Source organism: Pelophylax lessonae (assembly GCF_965119305.1).
Source record: "Pelophylax lessonae genome assembly, chromosome: 3".
NCBI classification, from domain to species: Eukaryota; Metazoa; Chordata; class Amphibia; order Anura; family Ranidae; genus Pelophylax; species Pelophylax lessonae.
The window spans coordinates 663,490,239-663,507,695 of NC_138770.1; the positions used below are offsets into that span (position 1 = coordinate 663,490,239).

General features: G+C 46.1%; 1 protein-coding gene across 1 annotated transcript in view; it reads left to right on the forward strand.

Annotated features, from left to right (window-relative positions):
- The window catches only part of PLCB1 (phospholipase C beta 1), a 1,154,983-nt gene that overhangs the window by 1,049,861 nt on the left and 87,665 nt on the right, over nucleotides 1-17,457 (forward strand). Inside the window, exon 31 of the mRNA XM_082249959.1 lies at nucleotides 10,784-10,870. Within this exon, the coding sequence (XP_082106085.1) occupies nucleotides 10,784-10,870 (87 nt within the window). The remainder of the gene's footprint in view (nucleotides 1-10,783; nucleotides 10,871-17,457) is intronic.

Consider the following 17,457-nt stretch of genomic DNA (forward strand, 5'->3'; position numbering starts at 1 on the left):
CACTAGTTGTGGCAGTGCAGGAAACCTTAAAACTTGAGGCTTTACCGGCAGAGGCAACTGAAACAGAGATTCCTTTTGGTACTAATAAGCCCATCAAAACGGTGAAGGTTTTTCCTGTACCCAAGTGTTTCGGTAATCAGATTAAAGGAGAATGGGAGCATTCTAAACGTACCTTTACTATTTCCAAGCGTATTGCTAGACGCTATCCGTTTGAGGAATCCATCATTAAGAAATGGACGGTACCACCAGTGGTGGATCCACCTATTTCCAGGCTGAATAAAGCCACGGTTATCCCAGTGGAGGACACTTCGTCCTTTAAGGATCCGGTGGATCGAAAGATGGAAGCAGAGTCCCGCACCATCTTCTCTCTGATAGGGTCAGCATTTAGACCAGTAATTGTTATTGGTCTAGTTTCCCAGACACTTACGGAATGGGCGAGAATGGTACGCCAAGACCTTAGGGGAAAAGATATTCCCCAGGAGACATCTGATTTGATGGAACAGATTATACAAGGGCTACAGTTTATCTGTGACGCAGCCTTGGACACTACTCCCTTATTAGGGCATGCATCTAAGTCAGCGGTGATCCTCAGACGTGTGCTGTGGTTAAAATGCTGGTCAGCTGACCTAGGTTCCAAAAAGACCTTGACAAATCTCCCTTTTCAGGGGAATCGTCTATTTGGGGCCAACCTAGATGAAATCATTAAGGATGCCACTGGGGGCAAGAGCACTTTTTTGCCACAGGCTGCTAAAGCTAAGGGACCTCGCAACAAGCGAGGACCTTTCTTTACCGCCCATAAAGGGCGCCCGGCTGGTACTAGCGGGAAAGGCAAGACTCCTCCAGGAGGGTTCAAGAAGGGCTGGTCGGACAAGCAGAGGACCAACCCAGCCAAACCCGAAGCAAAGGAGTACACAGCCTGAAGGTGCGCCCCCACCCGGTTTCAGGGTGGGGGGACGTTTTCACCGGTATTCAGGACATTAGATCGAGCATCTACCACTACTACCGGTGCGATTCTTCCCTTCCAACATTTAAGTACTACAGGAAGCGGTAGTTACCGTTCCCTGAATAGATCTTTTCCTTTACCTTTCCTAAGATTGGTCCCTATACCTCACAGGAATCGGATCTGGTTGACCAGATAGGCCAAGTAGCCTCTAGTCGGGTGACTTCGGTCCCTGAGGTTCAACCAGAAAAGATCACCCTTCCTGATAACAATCAGGTATCTGATAAATGTGTGGGAACAGAAAACGACCAGACTTTCTCGGATGGTCGGGGCCAGATAGCTCTAGGGACGCCTGGTTCAGATTCTATCAGCGCCAGTGGTCCTAGAAATTCTAGGCTGGCCTCCTCAAGCCGGCCTGGCCGACTTGGACATGCTAGTCGCAGACGTTCCGTGGGAACTTCGTCTCAGGGAGTGTCTGTGGTCTCAAGGACCAATTTACCATCATGCTTTACAGTCGCTGGTTTTAATGGCCTGGCCATCGAGACCCAAGTACTGAAGGACAGAGGTTTGTCTACTTCAGTCATTCCTACCCTTATTAAAGCAAGGAAAGCGACTTCCAGCAAGGTCTATTATCACACATGGAAGACTTATATTGCGTGGTGCGAATCTTTAGGATTTCCTCCACGTACCTATTCGGTGACTCGAATATTGGCCTTTTTGCAACAAGGGGTTAAGCAGAAGCTAGCCTTGAGCACCATCAAGGGTCAAGTTTCAGCATTAGCAATCTTCTTTCAGAAGCCTTTAGCTACCAAGTCCTTGGTGCGGAATTTCATCCAGGCTCCACCAGTCCGCGCGCCCTTACCGCCCTGGGATCTTAATTTGGTTTTGTCGGTTCTACAGAAACCTCCCTTTGAAAACATCAGGGAGATTCCCTTGCTTACTTTATCCCAGAAGGTGGCCTTCTTGGTGGCTATTACTTCTGCTCGCAGGGTGTCAGAACTGGCTGCATTATCATGCCAGTCCCCATACCTAGTGATTCATAGGGATAAGGTAGTACTTCATCCTAAGCCATCTTTTCTTCCTAAGGTGGTTTCAGATTTTCATCTGAACGAAGATATTGTACTACCTTCCTTGTGTCCTCAGCCCAAGCATCATCGGGAACATGCGTTGCATTCCTTAGATGTGGTTCGGGCAATCAGGGTATACCTGAAAGCTACGGAATCATTCCGTAAGACGGATTCACTTTTTGTGATCACGGATGGCCCCAGAAAGGGTTTGCCTGCATCTGCCGCGACCATTGCCAAATGGATTAGACAGACGGTGGTACAGGCTTATTCTATTAAGGGTCAGAGTCCTCCGTTCCCTGTAAGGGCGCACTCCACTCGAGCGCTCAGTACTTCCTGGGCCTTTCGCCATCAGGCGTCAGTGGTCCAGGTATGTAAAGCGGCCATCTGGTCGTCGGTACATACCTTTACAAAATTCTATAAAATTAATGTGACGGCATCGGCGGATGCCTCATTTGGCCGCAAGGTTTTGCAGGCCGCAATTTGAGGAGACCGGTGGTCTACCTCGAGGGTTTTTTCTGTTTGAAAAAAAAAAAAAAAAATTTCTCTTTTTTGTTGAGTCTCATCATTAAGGATGAGCATTGTAAACCTCTAGTTGGCACCGGTTGGGCCTTCTAGATTGGGATTTGATTTTCATTTTCCCACCCTTCATTTGTGATACTGCTCTGGGACGTCCCGAAGGTGCTGTATCACCGAGGACTACGTCTGTCAATGAGCGCTAGAGAAAAATGGATTTTTGTAAAATCTTACCGTAAAATCCTTTTCTCTTAGCTCATTGACAGACGTAGTCCCCGCCCCTCTGTTTTTTGAGTTGGGTTGGGTTAAAATCTCTAAAGACTGCTTTTTCACATAACTGATTTGCTGATGCAGAGAGAGAGAGGATATACCCTCTGGGACTGCCCCTAGGGTGTGGCCAGAGCTTTTTAATTTCCTGTCTAGTCCTGCTCCTGTGGAGGCAACATAACCCGAAGGTGCTGTATCACCGAGGACTACGTCTGTCAATGAGCTAAGAGAAAAGGATTTTACGGTAAGATTTTACAAAATTCCATTTATATATATATATTCAGTATATGTGTAACTATAAAGGAAAGTAGGAAAATGCTTAGTGTTGAAGAGACCACTCCAGGTTGGGCCACCCTTGCCCTCACTATCCTGTGTACGCATCCAGCTTGTCACTGTCATATAGGACTCAAATAGTGGATGATGTCACTTTGCTTTAAAGGAAAGCGTCCATATTGGCAGTATCAAAGAGTAAAATGCTCTGGGCAAACCACTTTATTGTCAGACAATTCATCATGGCCCAGGGTAACTTAGCCGAATATCAGTTGGCAAGCGCTTCATTGGAGAGATTAACTAAATAATTATTTCTGAAAGTTGTATTTCTGATAGCATTAAGGCTCTGCACACTGAACTAAATCAGTTGGGGTGAATTAGCATTTTTTAATTACACTACTTGATAAATGAAAAACATGTACTTGAAGCCAATTTATATTTTTCATTACTTTAATTACTGGGAATACCACCCCGGAACATCATTGTACGTCCAACCAGAACAGCTTGCTTTAAGGAAACTGGCTGCAGTTGAATTCACATATAAACTATAGGATTAATAATAATGCCATTGAACAAACATTTTAAAGCCAGATAGTAATGCATTTCAAGTAGGGCATCATAAAATACAGAAGGTGCCTGAATATCTAGCTGGACACATGCCGTGGCCACAAAGCCAAAAAATGAAATGGCACATTGCATTCGGCAGACGGTACTGCCACCGGACGCAACCTATTAAAATGAATGGTGCCATGCCGCAACTGGCTTGTAGCCACGTTCAGTAAATGCGGTTGTGGCATGGTGGGTTGATATTCTGAGGATAAAAAACAGTCAGAGAGGAGGTGACATATCACACAGATCGCTTTTCAAAGGCATGACACTAATAGTCACATGTGTGAACGAATCCTATGTCAGGGTGAAAATATCCTGCATAAAACACACAAGTAAAGTGCTGATGTAGCCCCCTTGGGAGATGCTGAGATTGGATTCCCTTGGGTTACCCATAACAACAGTCTGTAAAACGTATCACTTTATCGCTTGGCTCAGACAATGAACAGTCCAGGAGATTTGTTTTTTTTTGTGTTTTATTTTAGAACTTGGATGGGAGAAGGGATGAGTGGGATACTCCAACTTGAACTATGCACAATTTCTGGGGACACTAATGTAATGAGTGCGGCAAGGCCGCTGCTTCACCTTGCCACTGAAGTGAAGTAGAAAATAGGTTCTTGACTGAATTTATCTTCAGGGTCCTGACTTGGCACCCCCTTTCTTACTTCCCGTGCATGCTAGCCCTTTGTCCACTGACTCTCCACTGGAGTGGTCCCCTTCCTGTGCAGACCCCTGGCAAGCTTCCCGGTACTCGCGGACACTGTTTTTCCCTGGGTTGCTCTGCCTTCAGCTCCACTTGTCAGTATCCTGGACCTCCTGGCTCAGCATCGCACTTGGTCCACTAGGCCGACTGCCTGTGACCACCTTCATTGCTGACAGGAGGAGAGACAGACGTCACCCTCCTCCTGGGACCTGGCTTCCCGCCCAAAGACGCCCTGTCACATGTGCCCTTGGCTTTTATGACCAATCTCAGTTTGCACCACTCCTGTGCCAACCCTCTGGGACAGCCACAAAAGCCTGTGTGTCATTGGCTGGGTTTCCTCCACTGTCCAACAGGGTACCCTAGTGGATACAGTGGGGACACTCCCTCAGACCAAATTAATCATACATGAACACATGTAACAGGCAGAACTAATAAGCAGGTTCCCCTGTGAAGCAGGCAGAGAAAACAATGCTTTTACCTAGCACCTACCTAGGAGGGTGCTACATATATATGCATATACAGTAGAGGCATACATTTCCATAACATTTTCAATTTATTTTTTCAGCCATGAAGTTACGCATAAAGAGATAAATGCATGTACGCATCTACAGTATATGTGTTTACACACATATAGATGCATACATGCATAAATCACTGACCGTGGAGGCAAATTATTCTATTTTTCGGTTTACAGATCTGAACAAATCACGGTTTTACTGATCTTTATGCGCTGTGTGTATTGACTCATGGAAAATAATTTGGTACATTTTGATCCAGAAAAGAATTACTGATAAAAATGCTGCAGCCGCGTGCAGTGTCCTTTAGGCTACATGCATGCCGCCATTAAAATTTTATCGATCATACAGGCTTGTTCCCTTTAGCACAAAAGTTTCTTCATAAATCAGAGATCTCCAAACTACATCTGGCCCCTACCCAGTTTTGTCTGGCCCTAAGTCAGGCTCAATGGCGTATCCTCAATATGCAATGATTGGGGATTCAGGTCAGCAGAGGCTGCCTATGGACTTTACTTCTCCCATCTAGGTCCTATAAGCCAGTGATGTGCTTGCCCCAGTGAATGGGAATCCTTTGAGGACTCTGATGTAAGGAGAAATCTGATGGGGACCCTGAGGTAAGGGGAGACTTTAATGGGGACCATGATGTAAGGGAGGGGGCTGTAATGGTGACCCCGATGTAAGGAGGGTCTCTGATATAAAGGGGACTGCGATGGGAACCCTAATGTAAGGGGAACTCTGAGGGAGACCCTGATGTAAGGGGGGACCCGGATGTAAGACTGAATCTGCTTGAGACCCTGATGTAAGGGGAGATTCTAATGGGCACCCCGATGTAAGGGGAGAATCTAATGGCAACCCTGATGTAAGGGGGAATCTAATATAAGAGGCAGCTCTGACAGGGCTCCCGATGTATGGGGAACTCTGATGGTGACCGTGATATGAGGGGAATTCTGATGGGACCCAAGGTAAGGGAGACTCTAATGGGGACCCTGATAATAGGGGGGGGCTGTGATGGGGACCCGGATGTAAGGAGGGTCTTTAATGTAAGGGGGACTCTGATGTAAGGGGAACTCTGATGGGTACCCTGATGAAAGGGGGGACCCGGTTGTAGAATTGAATCTGTTGGGGACACTAATGTAAGGGGACACTCGAATGGGGACCCTGATTTAAGGGGAGGCTCTGATGGTGATCCTAAAGTAAGGGGAACTCTGATGGGGACCCTGATATAAGGGGCAGCTCTGATTGGTAACCCCAATGTAAAGGGGAACTATCATGGGGACTCCAATGTAAGGGGAACTCTGATGGTGACCCTGATGTGAGGGGAACTCTGATAGGGAGACTCTAATGGGGACCCTGATGATGGGGGGGGGGGATGTGATGGGGACTCTGATGTAAGGAGGGTCTTTAATGTAAGGGGGAATCTGCTGGGGACACTAATGTAAGGGGAGACTCTGAGGACCTTGATGTAAGGGGAGGCTCTGATGGGGACCCTGATGTAAGGGGAGACTCTGAGGACCTTGATGTAAGGGGAGGCTCTGATGGGGACCCTGATGTAAGGGGAGGCTCTGATTGGGACCCTGATGTAAGGGGAGGCTCTGATGGGGACCCTGATGTAAGCGGAGGCTCTGATGGGGACCCTGATGTAAGGGGAGGCTCTGATGGGGACCCTGATGTAAGGGGAGGCTCTGATGGGGACCCTGATGTAAGGGGAGGCTCTGATGGGGACCCTGATGTAAGGGGAGGCTCTGATTGGGACCCTGATGTAAGAGGAGGCTCTGATGGGGACCCTGATGTAAGGGGAGGCTCTGATGGGGACCCTGATGTAAGGGGAGGCTCTGATGGGGACCCTGATGTAAGGGGAGGCTCTGATGGGGACCCTGATGTAAGGGGAGGCTCTGATGGGGACCCTGATGTAAGGGGAGGCTCTGATGGGGACCCTGATGTAAGGGGAGGCTCTGATTGGGACCCTGATGTAAGGGGAGGCTCTGATTGGGACCCTGATGTAAGGGGAGGCTCTGATTGGGACCCTGATGTAAGGGGAGGCTCTGATGGGGATCCTGATGTAAGGGGAGGCTCTGATTGTGACCCTGATGTAAGGGGAGGCTCTGATGGGGTTCCTGATGTAGGGGGAGCTCTCATTGAGACCCTGATGTAAGGGGAGGCTCTGATGGGGATCCTGATGTAAGGGGAGCTCTCATTGAGACCCTGATGTAAGGGGAGGCTCTGATGGGGACCCTGATGTAAGGAGAGCTCTCATGGGGACCCTGATGTAAGGGCAGAGCAGTTAATTTAAAACTGATTTTTTTTTTTCAGCCCATGAAAATTTGTAAAATGTAACATACGTCCATAAAAACAGAATGGTTTGGAGTTATTGATCAGTAAAATGCTTGCGTTTTATTGAGTAAAGACTCATATGCATTAAAATATGTTATTTATCCTCCTGCTCTGTTTTCAGTCCTAGAATGCACTTTTTTGCATCAATGCCTTTACACACCTACGTGCATAACATGCCTGTCCTCAGATGCAGATTTTTCTATTTTTGGTTACAATTCTTAACTCAGAGTACTTTTATGCACCAATGTACAGTACATGCAGGGCCGGAACAAGGGGTGGGCAAGAGGGACCCGGCTGCCCTGGGCACTGTGGTATCATGTAAGATGTGGGGGGGGGGGGGGCACCACAATATTGGGGGCAGCAGGGTGTAAGATGGGAATTTGCTAGGAAAGGTGGTTTGGGGGGATTTGTGTTGGGAGCGGGGGAGGGGATCTGTGCTAGGAAGGGAGATTAGGGGTGTTTGTGTTAGAAGAGGTGATATGGTTGAGGGGGGATGGGATTTGTGCTAGGAGGGATTGTTTTTCGGGGGGAGATCTGTACCAGTAGGGATGATTGGGAGGGGGGGGTATTTGTGCTAGGAGGGGGGTTTTGTGCTGGGAGGAGGATTTAGAGTGGGGGGGGGGAAGATTTTTTTTTCTGGAAAGGGGGGGGGGGGGATTTGCTAACACATAATGCTCATATATTTTAGGATCTTGAGGGGGGCAGAAGGCGCAGTTTGGCATATTCGCCCTGGGCTCTAAATGGCCTTGTCCCAGCACTGAGTACATGTCTCCATGAAAACAATTCATCTGCATTCAGATCTGTAGATAAAAACTCTTTGCATTGAATTTTTTGGCGCTCATGTGCTTGTACTCTTACTGATATAAATGGCACTTTTTTTAGCGGCCGTGTGCAAGGACCCTTAGCAAAAGCATCTTGTAATAAATCCGTTATATGTGTAGCCAATCACTGTGGATGCAGAGGTTTATGCTAGATTATTATTATTCATATCCAGGATTTATATTGACCTTTATCATCTAAAGCAGGGGTCTCAAACTGGCCGCCCTCCAACTACAAGTCCTTGCCTATGGGAGTCATGCTTGTAACTGTCAGCCTTGCAATGCCTCATGGGAATTTTAGTTCTGCAACAGCTGCAGGGCCACCAGTTTGAGACCCCTGATCTAAAGGAAGACAGTTCCAGTTACAATACAACTCAGTACAGGAGGGTGATCAGGGCCCTGCTCCACAAGAGCTTACAATCTAAAGGGAAAGGCGACTTAAGGGGTTAAAGTGCTGGACCGGGTGCCACATGATCTGACTTGGCAGCTAGCACAGGCCATGTTATAAAATATTGATTCTGATGAAAATTTCAGTTTTTTATTAATCAAATACATTGATTTTCTGGTGGAATATTTTGTTCAGCCAACTGAAGCAACTAGATTATAATGACACCGTCATTATTCAGCTCCTCCGCTCCGTGTGCTTAAACTGGAAAGAAAGAAAGAAAATTAAATTCCGGGGGCTACAGACTGCTCCAGCGGAACCTCACCCCGGGAACTCGCAGGGGTGTGTTAGCGTGAACGGAGTGTATCAGTTTCTACCAGGAGGTGTAGTCACACATGGATGCAGAAATTCAATTCCCTGCATGTAATAGGGATGGCAAAAGGCCTCATTTACACGATTGGGGGGGTAAAAAAACACAATTGAGTAACATTCTTCCCCTCCCCCAACCACTTCTCTTTAAGCTGCAAAGGTAGCCTTTGGGGGTGTACACATGCAACAAGAATTATCCCCCCTGCCTGCCAAACGCAATCCATTCACCTGTGCATGGTGCTGTAGGTTTTTAGGTATCAAAACAGGCGACAAGGAGGCAACATTGTGCTTCCTCACTGCCTGGATTCCTGCAAAAATCAACATGTATTTTTTTTTTTTTAACTTACTGAAGAAGACATGTGAAAAAAAATGCTTCCAATGGTATATTCAACAAACTAAAGGGGAACAGATATGAGTTTTTTTGTTGGGGTTTGCATACATTTTAGGTCCCTGTTTACACTTGTGACCTGGGGGTTGTAAAAATAGGTGGTTGAGCTGCCCCCCCAACCACCTACCTTAACATCACATTACGCAACACATTCAAGTGAAAGTTGTGGGAATCTTGTGTGAAAACAAGGGAGGGAGAGGGGACTATTTACCAATTAGGTAGGTTGTATGGGGGAAAGAGGCCCTGTCAGGTAGGTTGTATGTGGGGATAGGCCCTGTCAGGTCAGTTGCATGGGGGAAGGTCTCTTTTAGGTTGGCTATATGAGAGGAAGAGGCCCTGTCAGGTAGGTTGTATGGGCGGGGGGGGGGGAAGAAGCCATGTCAGGTAGGCTATATGGGGGAAGAGGCCCTGTCAGGTAGGTTGTATGGGGGGAAGAGGCCCTGTCATGTAGGTTGTATGGGGGGGGGGGAAGAAGCCCTGTCAGGTAGGTTGTATGGGGGGGGGGAAGAAGCCCTGTCAGGTAGGTTATATGGGGGGAAAGTCCCTGTCAGGTAGGTTGTATGGGGGGGAAAGGCCCTGTGAGGTAGGCTATATGAGAGGAAGAGGCCCTGTCAGGTAGGTTGTATATGGGAAAGAGGCCCTGTCAGGTAGGTTGCATGGGGAAAGAGGCCCTGTCAGTTAGGTTGTATAGGGGAAAGAGTCCCTGTCAGGTAGGCTATATGAGAAGAAGAGGTCCTGTCAGGTAGGTTGTGTATGGGCAGGGGGGAAGAAGCCATGTCAGGTAGGCTATTTGTGGGGAAGAGGCCCTGTCAGTTAGGTTGTATGGGAGGGGAGAAGAAGCCCTGTCAGGTAGGTTGTATTGGGGGGAAGAATCCCCATCAGGTAGGATTTATGGGGGGGAAGCCCTGTCAGGTAGGGTGTATGGGGGGGGAAGAGGCCCTGTCAGGTAGGCTATATGAGAGAAATAAGCCCTGTAATGTAGGTTGTATGGGAGGGGGGAAGAAGCCCTGTCAGGTAGGTTGTAAGGGGGGAAGATGCCCTGTAAGGTAGGTTGTATGGGAGGAAGAATCCCTGTCAGGTAGGTTGTATGGGGGGGGGCCCTGACAGGTAGGTTTTATGGGGGGGGGCCCTGTCAGGTGGGGGGGGGCCTGTCAGGTAGGCTGTATGGAGGGGGGAAGAAGCCCTGTCAGGGTGGCTGGGTGGCTATATGGGGGGAAGAGGCCCTGTCAGGTAGGCTTTATGAGAGGAAGAACCCATGTCGGTAGGTTGTATGGGAGGGGGAAGAAGCCCTGTCGGGTAGGTTGCACAGGGGGGGGGAAGAAGCCCTGTCGGGTAGGTTGCACAGGGGGGGGTTAAGAAGCCCTGTTGGGTAGGTTGCACGGGGGGGGGAAGTCCTGTCAGGTGGGGGGAGAAGCCTTGTGAAGTAGGTTGTATTGGGGGGGGGGGGGAGTGAAGAAGACTTTTCAAGCAGGCTATATGGGGCCCATGATTCTCGTGGTGACCCTGAGTGGACCCATAAGTGTACAACAGCCCAATTGTTTCTCCCTTCATTTTTCCTTTTCTAAGAGTATGAAGTAGACAACGTTTTTCTATTTTCTCTTCTTTTTCCAGTTAGAAGATGCTCAGAGCAAAAGACAAGAGAAGCTGATAGAAAAACACAAGGAGATCCGTCAGCAGATTCTGGATGAAAAGCCCAAGGTAACGTGTCCTGTTTCTTCAGCTGTTTCTCTGGTATATATTTAGCTTGAAGTGGACAGAATGTAAAATATGCATCTTTTTCTGAGCTAAATGCACTTCAGCATTCCGAAGTATCCATTGATAAAAATAACTCCAAACAATGCCGACTTTGTAGCCATATTGCTGATCCAGCAAGATATGTGAACTCTCTAAGAAGCAGTTGTATCCCGTGTTTCTTGTGGGCCAGTCTGGGGAACGTATCTCTTCTTTGTTCTCGGAGTACGGAGCCAGTTTATGTTATAGATCGGCTTCGGTGGGCTCAGACTTTCCAGGCTTCTTATATCTCTTGCCAAATTAATCAATATCTTCTCCCCACCATAGCTCTGAGCTCTCACCTTAAAGTCTTACTCCTACTTCTACAAAATGAATGTTCCCATTTTCCATAATGCAAATAACTGATAAGTCCAGCAAGTAGAATGAAACTCATTGTCATTGCTGTAAATGCACTGGCCTTGGGAGAATCAACGGAATCAATGAAAAGCATGAAAGATTGTTAAAGTGTATCTAAGGTCAAAATATAAATTCATATACTCATCTCTATTTTATTTCAAATATTTATCGCCTACTTCTACTAACCTGAACAATCTTGAAGTTTGTAAACTTACTTTGTCAAGCTCCCCACACATTTAGTTCCTTGAATTCTGTGACACTTAGTCACTATGTCCTTTGAATAGCACTGCAGTGTCACCAATTTCAAAGAGCCTGCCTTCTGAACTACAGAGGTGCTGAGAGGAGGAGTTTCAGGAGGCGGGGTCAGTATGGGAATCACTGCTTGCAGGCAGCAAGGTACCATGGGATATGTAGTCTGTAGAAATGGAGGAGAAGCTGCAAAGTATGCAGGGAATCCAGAAAGTGTTGCAAAGAGATGGCCAGCAGACAGGCAGCACTCACAACATTAAAGGAGATTTTTAAGTAAGCTTAAAATTGGATTGTTAAAAATAAGGATAGTTTGTATTGTTATTACAATGATAATGTCATAAAAAGGTTATGCTGTGACCATGACGAATCCCCCTTAAGGGATTTAACCTGCTGAAGCCAGGGCTGTCAATGGGCATGCTGGGCAGTTGCCCGGGGGCCCCACCAGCCCAATGATCCAGCCCCAGCCAAGCTTATCCCGCAGCAGAACTTAGCAGGTGACAAGCGCCTGTCACCCCTGCGCTGCTGTCAGGCCACTTGGGCCGTGGATGAGGAGCCAACAACTGCAGGAATGCTTTTTCCGCCTCCATGGGAACAGGCGCACACAGGACAGTCGAGTCTGACTCCCGTCAGTGTGTGTGATCACCGGACCCAGCCACCGAACTTAGAAGCTGTAATTAGCCTGGTACTGCTGTACCAATAAATATCACCTTATCGATAATTTGCATTTTTATTCTTATGAGTGATTGTGTAGGCAGGGCCCCAGTGCACTGCATTGCCCGGGGGCCTATAATGCTCTTAAGATGGCACTGGCTGAAGCCAAGAGCTGGACCTTAAAGTGGGCTGTGGTGCCTGAAGCCAGTAGGAGGGCTCCCAATTATGTGGGAATGTGCTGACATCATTGGGAACCCATCCTACTGCCACCCAATTGTCAGTAGTTGATCAAGAGCTTCTGGGAGTGCTGATGGGGTGAGCCTCAGAACAACACAGCAATGCATATATGCAGCAGCTAAACATTAAGGCCCACTCACCCTTCCACCGCATTTATGCACATTACAATCATAAAGGGGTTAAACATGTACAAAATCCTTTTTTGTGGATGGTCTAGAGCAGTGGTCTCCAAACTGCGGCCCTTTGCTTGCCTTTATCAGGCCCTTGAGTCACTATTCCTCCCACTGATAGGAGACACTATTCTGACATCAACATTCAGGCAACATTTCTCCCACTGACACCAATAATGGGGTACTATTTCTCCCAGTGATACCAATGATGGGGCACTATTCCTCCCAGTGATTCCAATGATGGGGCACTATTCCTCCCAATGATACCAATGATGGAGCACTATTCCTCCCAGTGACACCAATGATGGGGTACTATTCCTCCCAATGATACCAATGATGGAGCACTATTCCTCCCAGTGACACCAATGATGGGGCACTATTCCTCCCAGTGATACCAATGATGGGGCACTATTCCTCCCAGTGATACCAATGATGGGTCACTATTCCTCCCAGTGATACCAATGATGGGGCACTATTCCTCCCAGTGATACCAATGATGGGGCACTATTCCTCCCAGTGATTCCAATGATGGGGCACTATTCCTCCCAGTGATACCAATGATGGAGCACTATTCCTCCCAGTGATACCAATGATGGGGCACTATTCCTCCCAGTGATTTCAATGATGGGGCACTATTCCTCCCAGTGATACCAATGATGGAGCACTATTCCTCCCAGTGATACCAATGATGGGGCACTATTCCTCCTAGTGATACCAATGATGGGGCACTATTCCTCCCAGTGATTTCAATGATGGGGCACTATTCCTCCCAGTGATACCAATGATGGAGCACTATTCCTCCCAGTGATACCAATGATGGGGCACTATTCCTCCTAGTGATACCAATGATGGGGCACTATTCCTCCCAGTGATTCCAATGATGGGGCACTATTCCTCCCAGTGATACCAATGATGGGGCACTGTTCCTCCCAGTGATTCCAATGATGGGGCACTGTTCCTCCCAGTGATTCCAATGATGGGGCACTATTCCTCCCAGTGATTCCAATGATGGGGCACTATTCCTCCCCCTAATACCAAATGTGGTAATGTTTACTCCCACTGATGCTGGGAAAATGTCCACTCCCTGGCCCCCCTAAAGTCTAAAGGACAATAAATTGGCTCTTTGTTTAGAAAGTTTGGAGACCCCTGCTCTAGGAGTAACACTGAGATAAAAACCTGATTTATACTCAACCACCCAACATAACAGATATTGTGTATGGATATAACACATACTCACTGGGCTACACAAAATTAATCTTTAATAATTCAAAAAAATCACAGGAAAAAGAGTCTGTGCAAAATGTAAATCATTAAAATGGTACAAAAAACTCACACACGCCTAAAAACAATCAACCACCCCTATAGCACTACAAATATTCCAATGGGCCCATATGCATAAATGTGAAAAAACAAACAAAATGGTAGAATGTTTAATGAATTGGTGATGGTATACCCATACTAGGGAGAAAGGTGGAACTCAATGAGGATTAGGGACACACTGATTGGCTATTCGATAGATATAATGAAAAGTCTCCTTATGCATTGTTGTAGAAATATGAGGGTGGTGACCTTAATTGGTTCTTATTTGATGAATATATCACATCTGTTGTGGGGGAAGGATCTGTATGTGGTCCAGAAGAGACATACCGTTCCACCAAAGAACAATGTCACAGGTTAAACCAGAAACATCTGATATGTAGTTTCAAGGTGAGCTGTGTGAACAAAAAGCCTCCCTCGCACATCACAAGCATAATAATCCATTGAGTATCTTCCAAAAAAAAGAAAGGACCCTCAGGTCACTCAGTTGGATGGCTAAGCTTGATGAATTAGGTAACTGAGAGTATACTCATCCGTCCAGTAAGTTCACAGTAGTATTGAAGCCATCACTTGTCTACCAGCACTGGACTTATTCTCTCTGGAGAAGAGACGATTGAGGGGGGATATGATATCAATGTACAAATACTGTACTGGCCACCCTAGCATAAGGAACAAACTATTCAGAGAAAGGGAATACAATAAGACACGTGGCCACTCACTAAAACTAGAGGAAAGGCGGTTTAACCTTAAAATACGCAGGGGGTTCTTCACTGTCAGAGCAGTAAGGATGTGGAATTCTCTTCCGCAAACAGTCGTATCAGCAGGGAGCATTGATAGTTTCAAAAAACTATTAGATGGGCACCTTAAAGACCACAACATACAGGGGTATACAATGTACAACATACAGGGGTATACAATGTACGGTTAACAGCAAACACACACATCATAGATTGAACTGGATGGACTGATGTCTTTTTTCAACCTCACTTACTATGTAACTTGTCATTGCGGTTGATCCCTGCTCTAGAGTATGAAAACTGATTTTAGGGGAATTCCCTTCACTTCCTCTCCTGATGATAAAACAGGAAGTTAGAAGAAATCTTTCCCTTATATGGGGAAATCCCCTCTTATACAGTTGTCCCTGGAGTAGGCGTCAGCACCGGTAGATTTTTCTTTATCTCCTGTTCTAGTGATAACTGTATAACTTTGGATGTCCCATCACTTTCTGTCCCATTGACAATGGCCAACAGGACAAGTGGAAAAGGTGGATCTCCCTAGAGTGTTGTAAGAACTTGACAGGGGTTCTTGCCCTTCTCTACTCTAAACAAAATTAAAAAAATATATATGTATACTTTAAAAGAGATGTACGGTCTTTAAATTAAAAATATATATATATGCTCACCTAGGTGATTTTAGCTCAGGTCCAGGGGCATAACTACAGATCATGGGGCCCCATAGAAATAGGTTGATGCAGCCCTTCAGCAACCTCTATCTTTGGCACCTGGTAGTGCCAGCTTTGACAATACCATCACTGATCTTAACATAAAGTATGCTTTACTCAAGGATGTGATCTGTCAGCAGTACAATATTAGGGGCCAGTTCTCTGAATGTACATTGTCAAGGATAATCAGCAGTTAATCTGTAACCTAATTTTTTCAGCAAACGACTCCATCCTCAGTAGCTCACCTGTCTTTTTTAGCATACAGATTCTAAATCTGAAGGCCTCAAGCATGCCATAGATGGTTCAGCAGGAACTGGACAAATTTTGATCTGTCTAAGGGCGAGCTGCTTGTGCTGAAGTCGATCCATCAATCGACTTTAATACAGCCAGCCTGTCAGTTTTTTTTCCCCGGATATAGCCACCAGCAGTGATCATGGTATTCTGCCGGTGGGAAAGGCTTCCTGCACTCTCCGGTGGCAGAACACAATGGCACTGCGGGAGGGATTTTTAAAGTTTGAAGGAAAGAAAATTGGATAATGTAGGACAAGCCTTAGTGCAGCTTCTAAAGATGACCATACTCTTAGGCTCCTTTCAGACGGCCGCTCCGCTGCTTAAGTCCGCTGCGGGACTTTTTTTTTTTTTCCACGGAGCGGATGACATTTGTGTCATCCGTTCCGTGTGCCCGCATATCATCCCATCCGTTTGCGGATGATATGCGGACATAATGTAAGTATATGGCATTGCGGATGTCAGCGGATGACACCGCTGACTTCCGATTTTCCTTCCTTTCCGTTTTTTACACGGATGGAAAAATGGGGTTCTGTTCCATTCGTAAAAACGGAACAGAACTGAAAGGAGGAAAATCGGGTGTCAGCGGATGGTATTCCGCTGACATCCGCAGTGCCATTCACTTACATTGATGTCCGCAAATCATCCGCAAAAAAATAGGATGATTTGCGGACACACGGAAAGCAGCGGAGCGGCCGTGTGAAAGGACCCTAATAGAAATGTGTTTTGAAATTTTTAATTTTCAGAATGTTTGTTAAATTTTTCATCTATAATCATGAGAAAATTTGAAGAAACCCTTTTTTTTAAGAAGCAGTAAATATTTCTCGAACTAATGACATTCTAATTAAATGTGGTTTTTCTCTCGGAAATAAATCATATAAATTGTAATGTGAATGTTCTAGGCACAAAAGAAACTTGATAAATACGTCTAGGATTCCATTTGAGTAGCAGGTCTGGACGGAATTTTGATAGGTATATTTGCATAGGCGGTTTAGGGGACCCTTGTGATGCCTGCTCTTTTCTTTCTCTTTCTAATGTTTCTTAATGCTAGAGGCTTAGCATGAAGATTATTTTCCATGTGTTTACTTACTATGTCAAAAAGTACTGGGCTGGCACCTTTAATGGTTTATGACTGCTGGGTGCAAAGGTCAGTAAAAAAATAGACTGGCTTTTTAATGTTTATTATATGTCTTGATATGGTTTGGAGTTCTGCCCTCCACCAACCCTAGAACAAAATATTGTTGGATTTTAAAATGACATGGCTCCTTCTGCCATTGCTACTAATTTTGCCTCTAAGGCGAAGGTGTTTCTGACATTGACAGAATAGTGGAGGCTTTCTAAAACTTTCCAAGCCAAGGCCAGTTTACTCGCCTTTAGAGTTTCAGCAGGCCAGAGTGTGGCCATTGGAAGAAACCCAACAGGAGCAACAGGAACAATCAATGGTGGTAGGTGGTAGTAAAACAATTATCTATCACCAGTGGTCACTAAGAGTGTTCCATTGTAGGTATAAGTGAGAAGCAAAGGGCCTTCTTATTTTGCAGTAGGACATCAGTGGTGTCATTTGGAAGAATAGTGCTTTATCAGTGTTTTCAGTGGGAAGAATAACACCCCATCAATGGGGTCAGTTGGAAGAATAGTGCCCTATTAATGTTGTCAGTGGGAAGAATAACACCCCATCAACGGGGTCAGTTTATTAGAATAGTGCCCTATTAATGTTGTAGGTGGGAAGAATAATGCCCCATCAATGGGGTCAGTTGCAAGAATAGTGCCCTATTAATGTTGTAAGTGGGAAGAATAACGCCCCA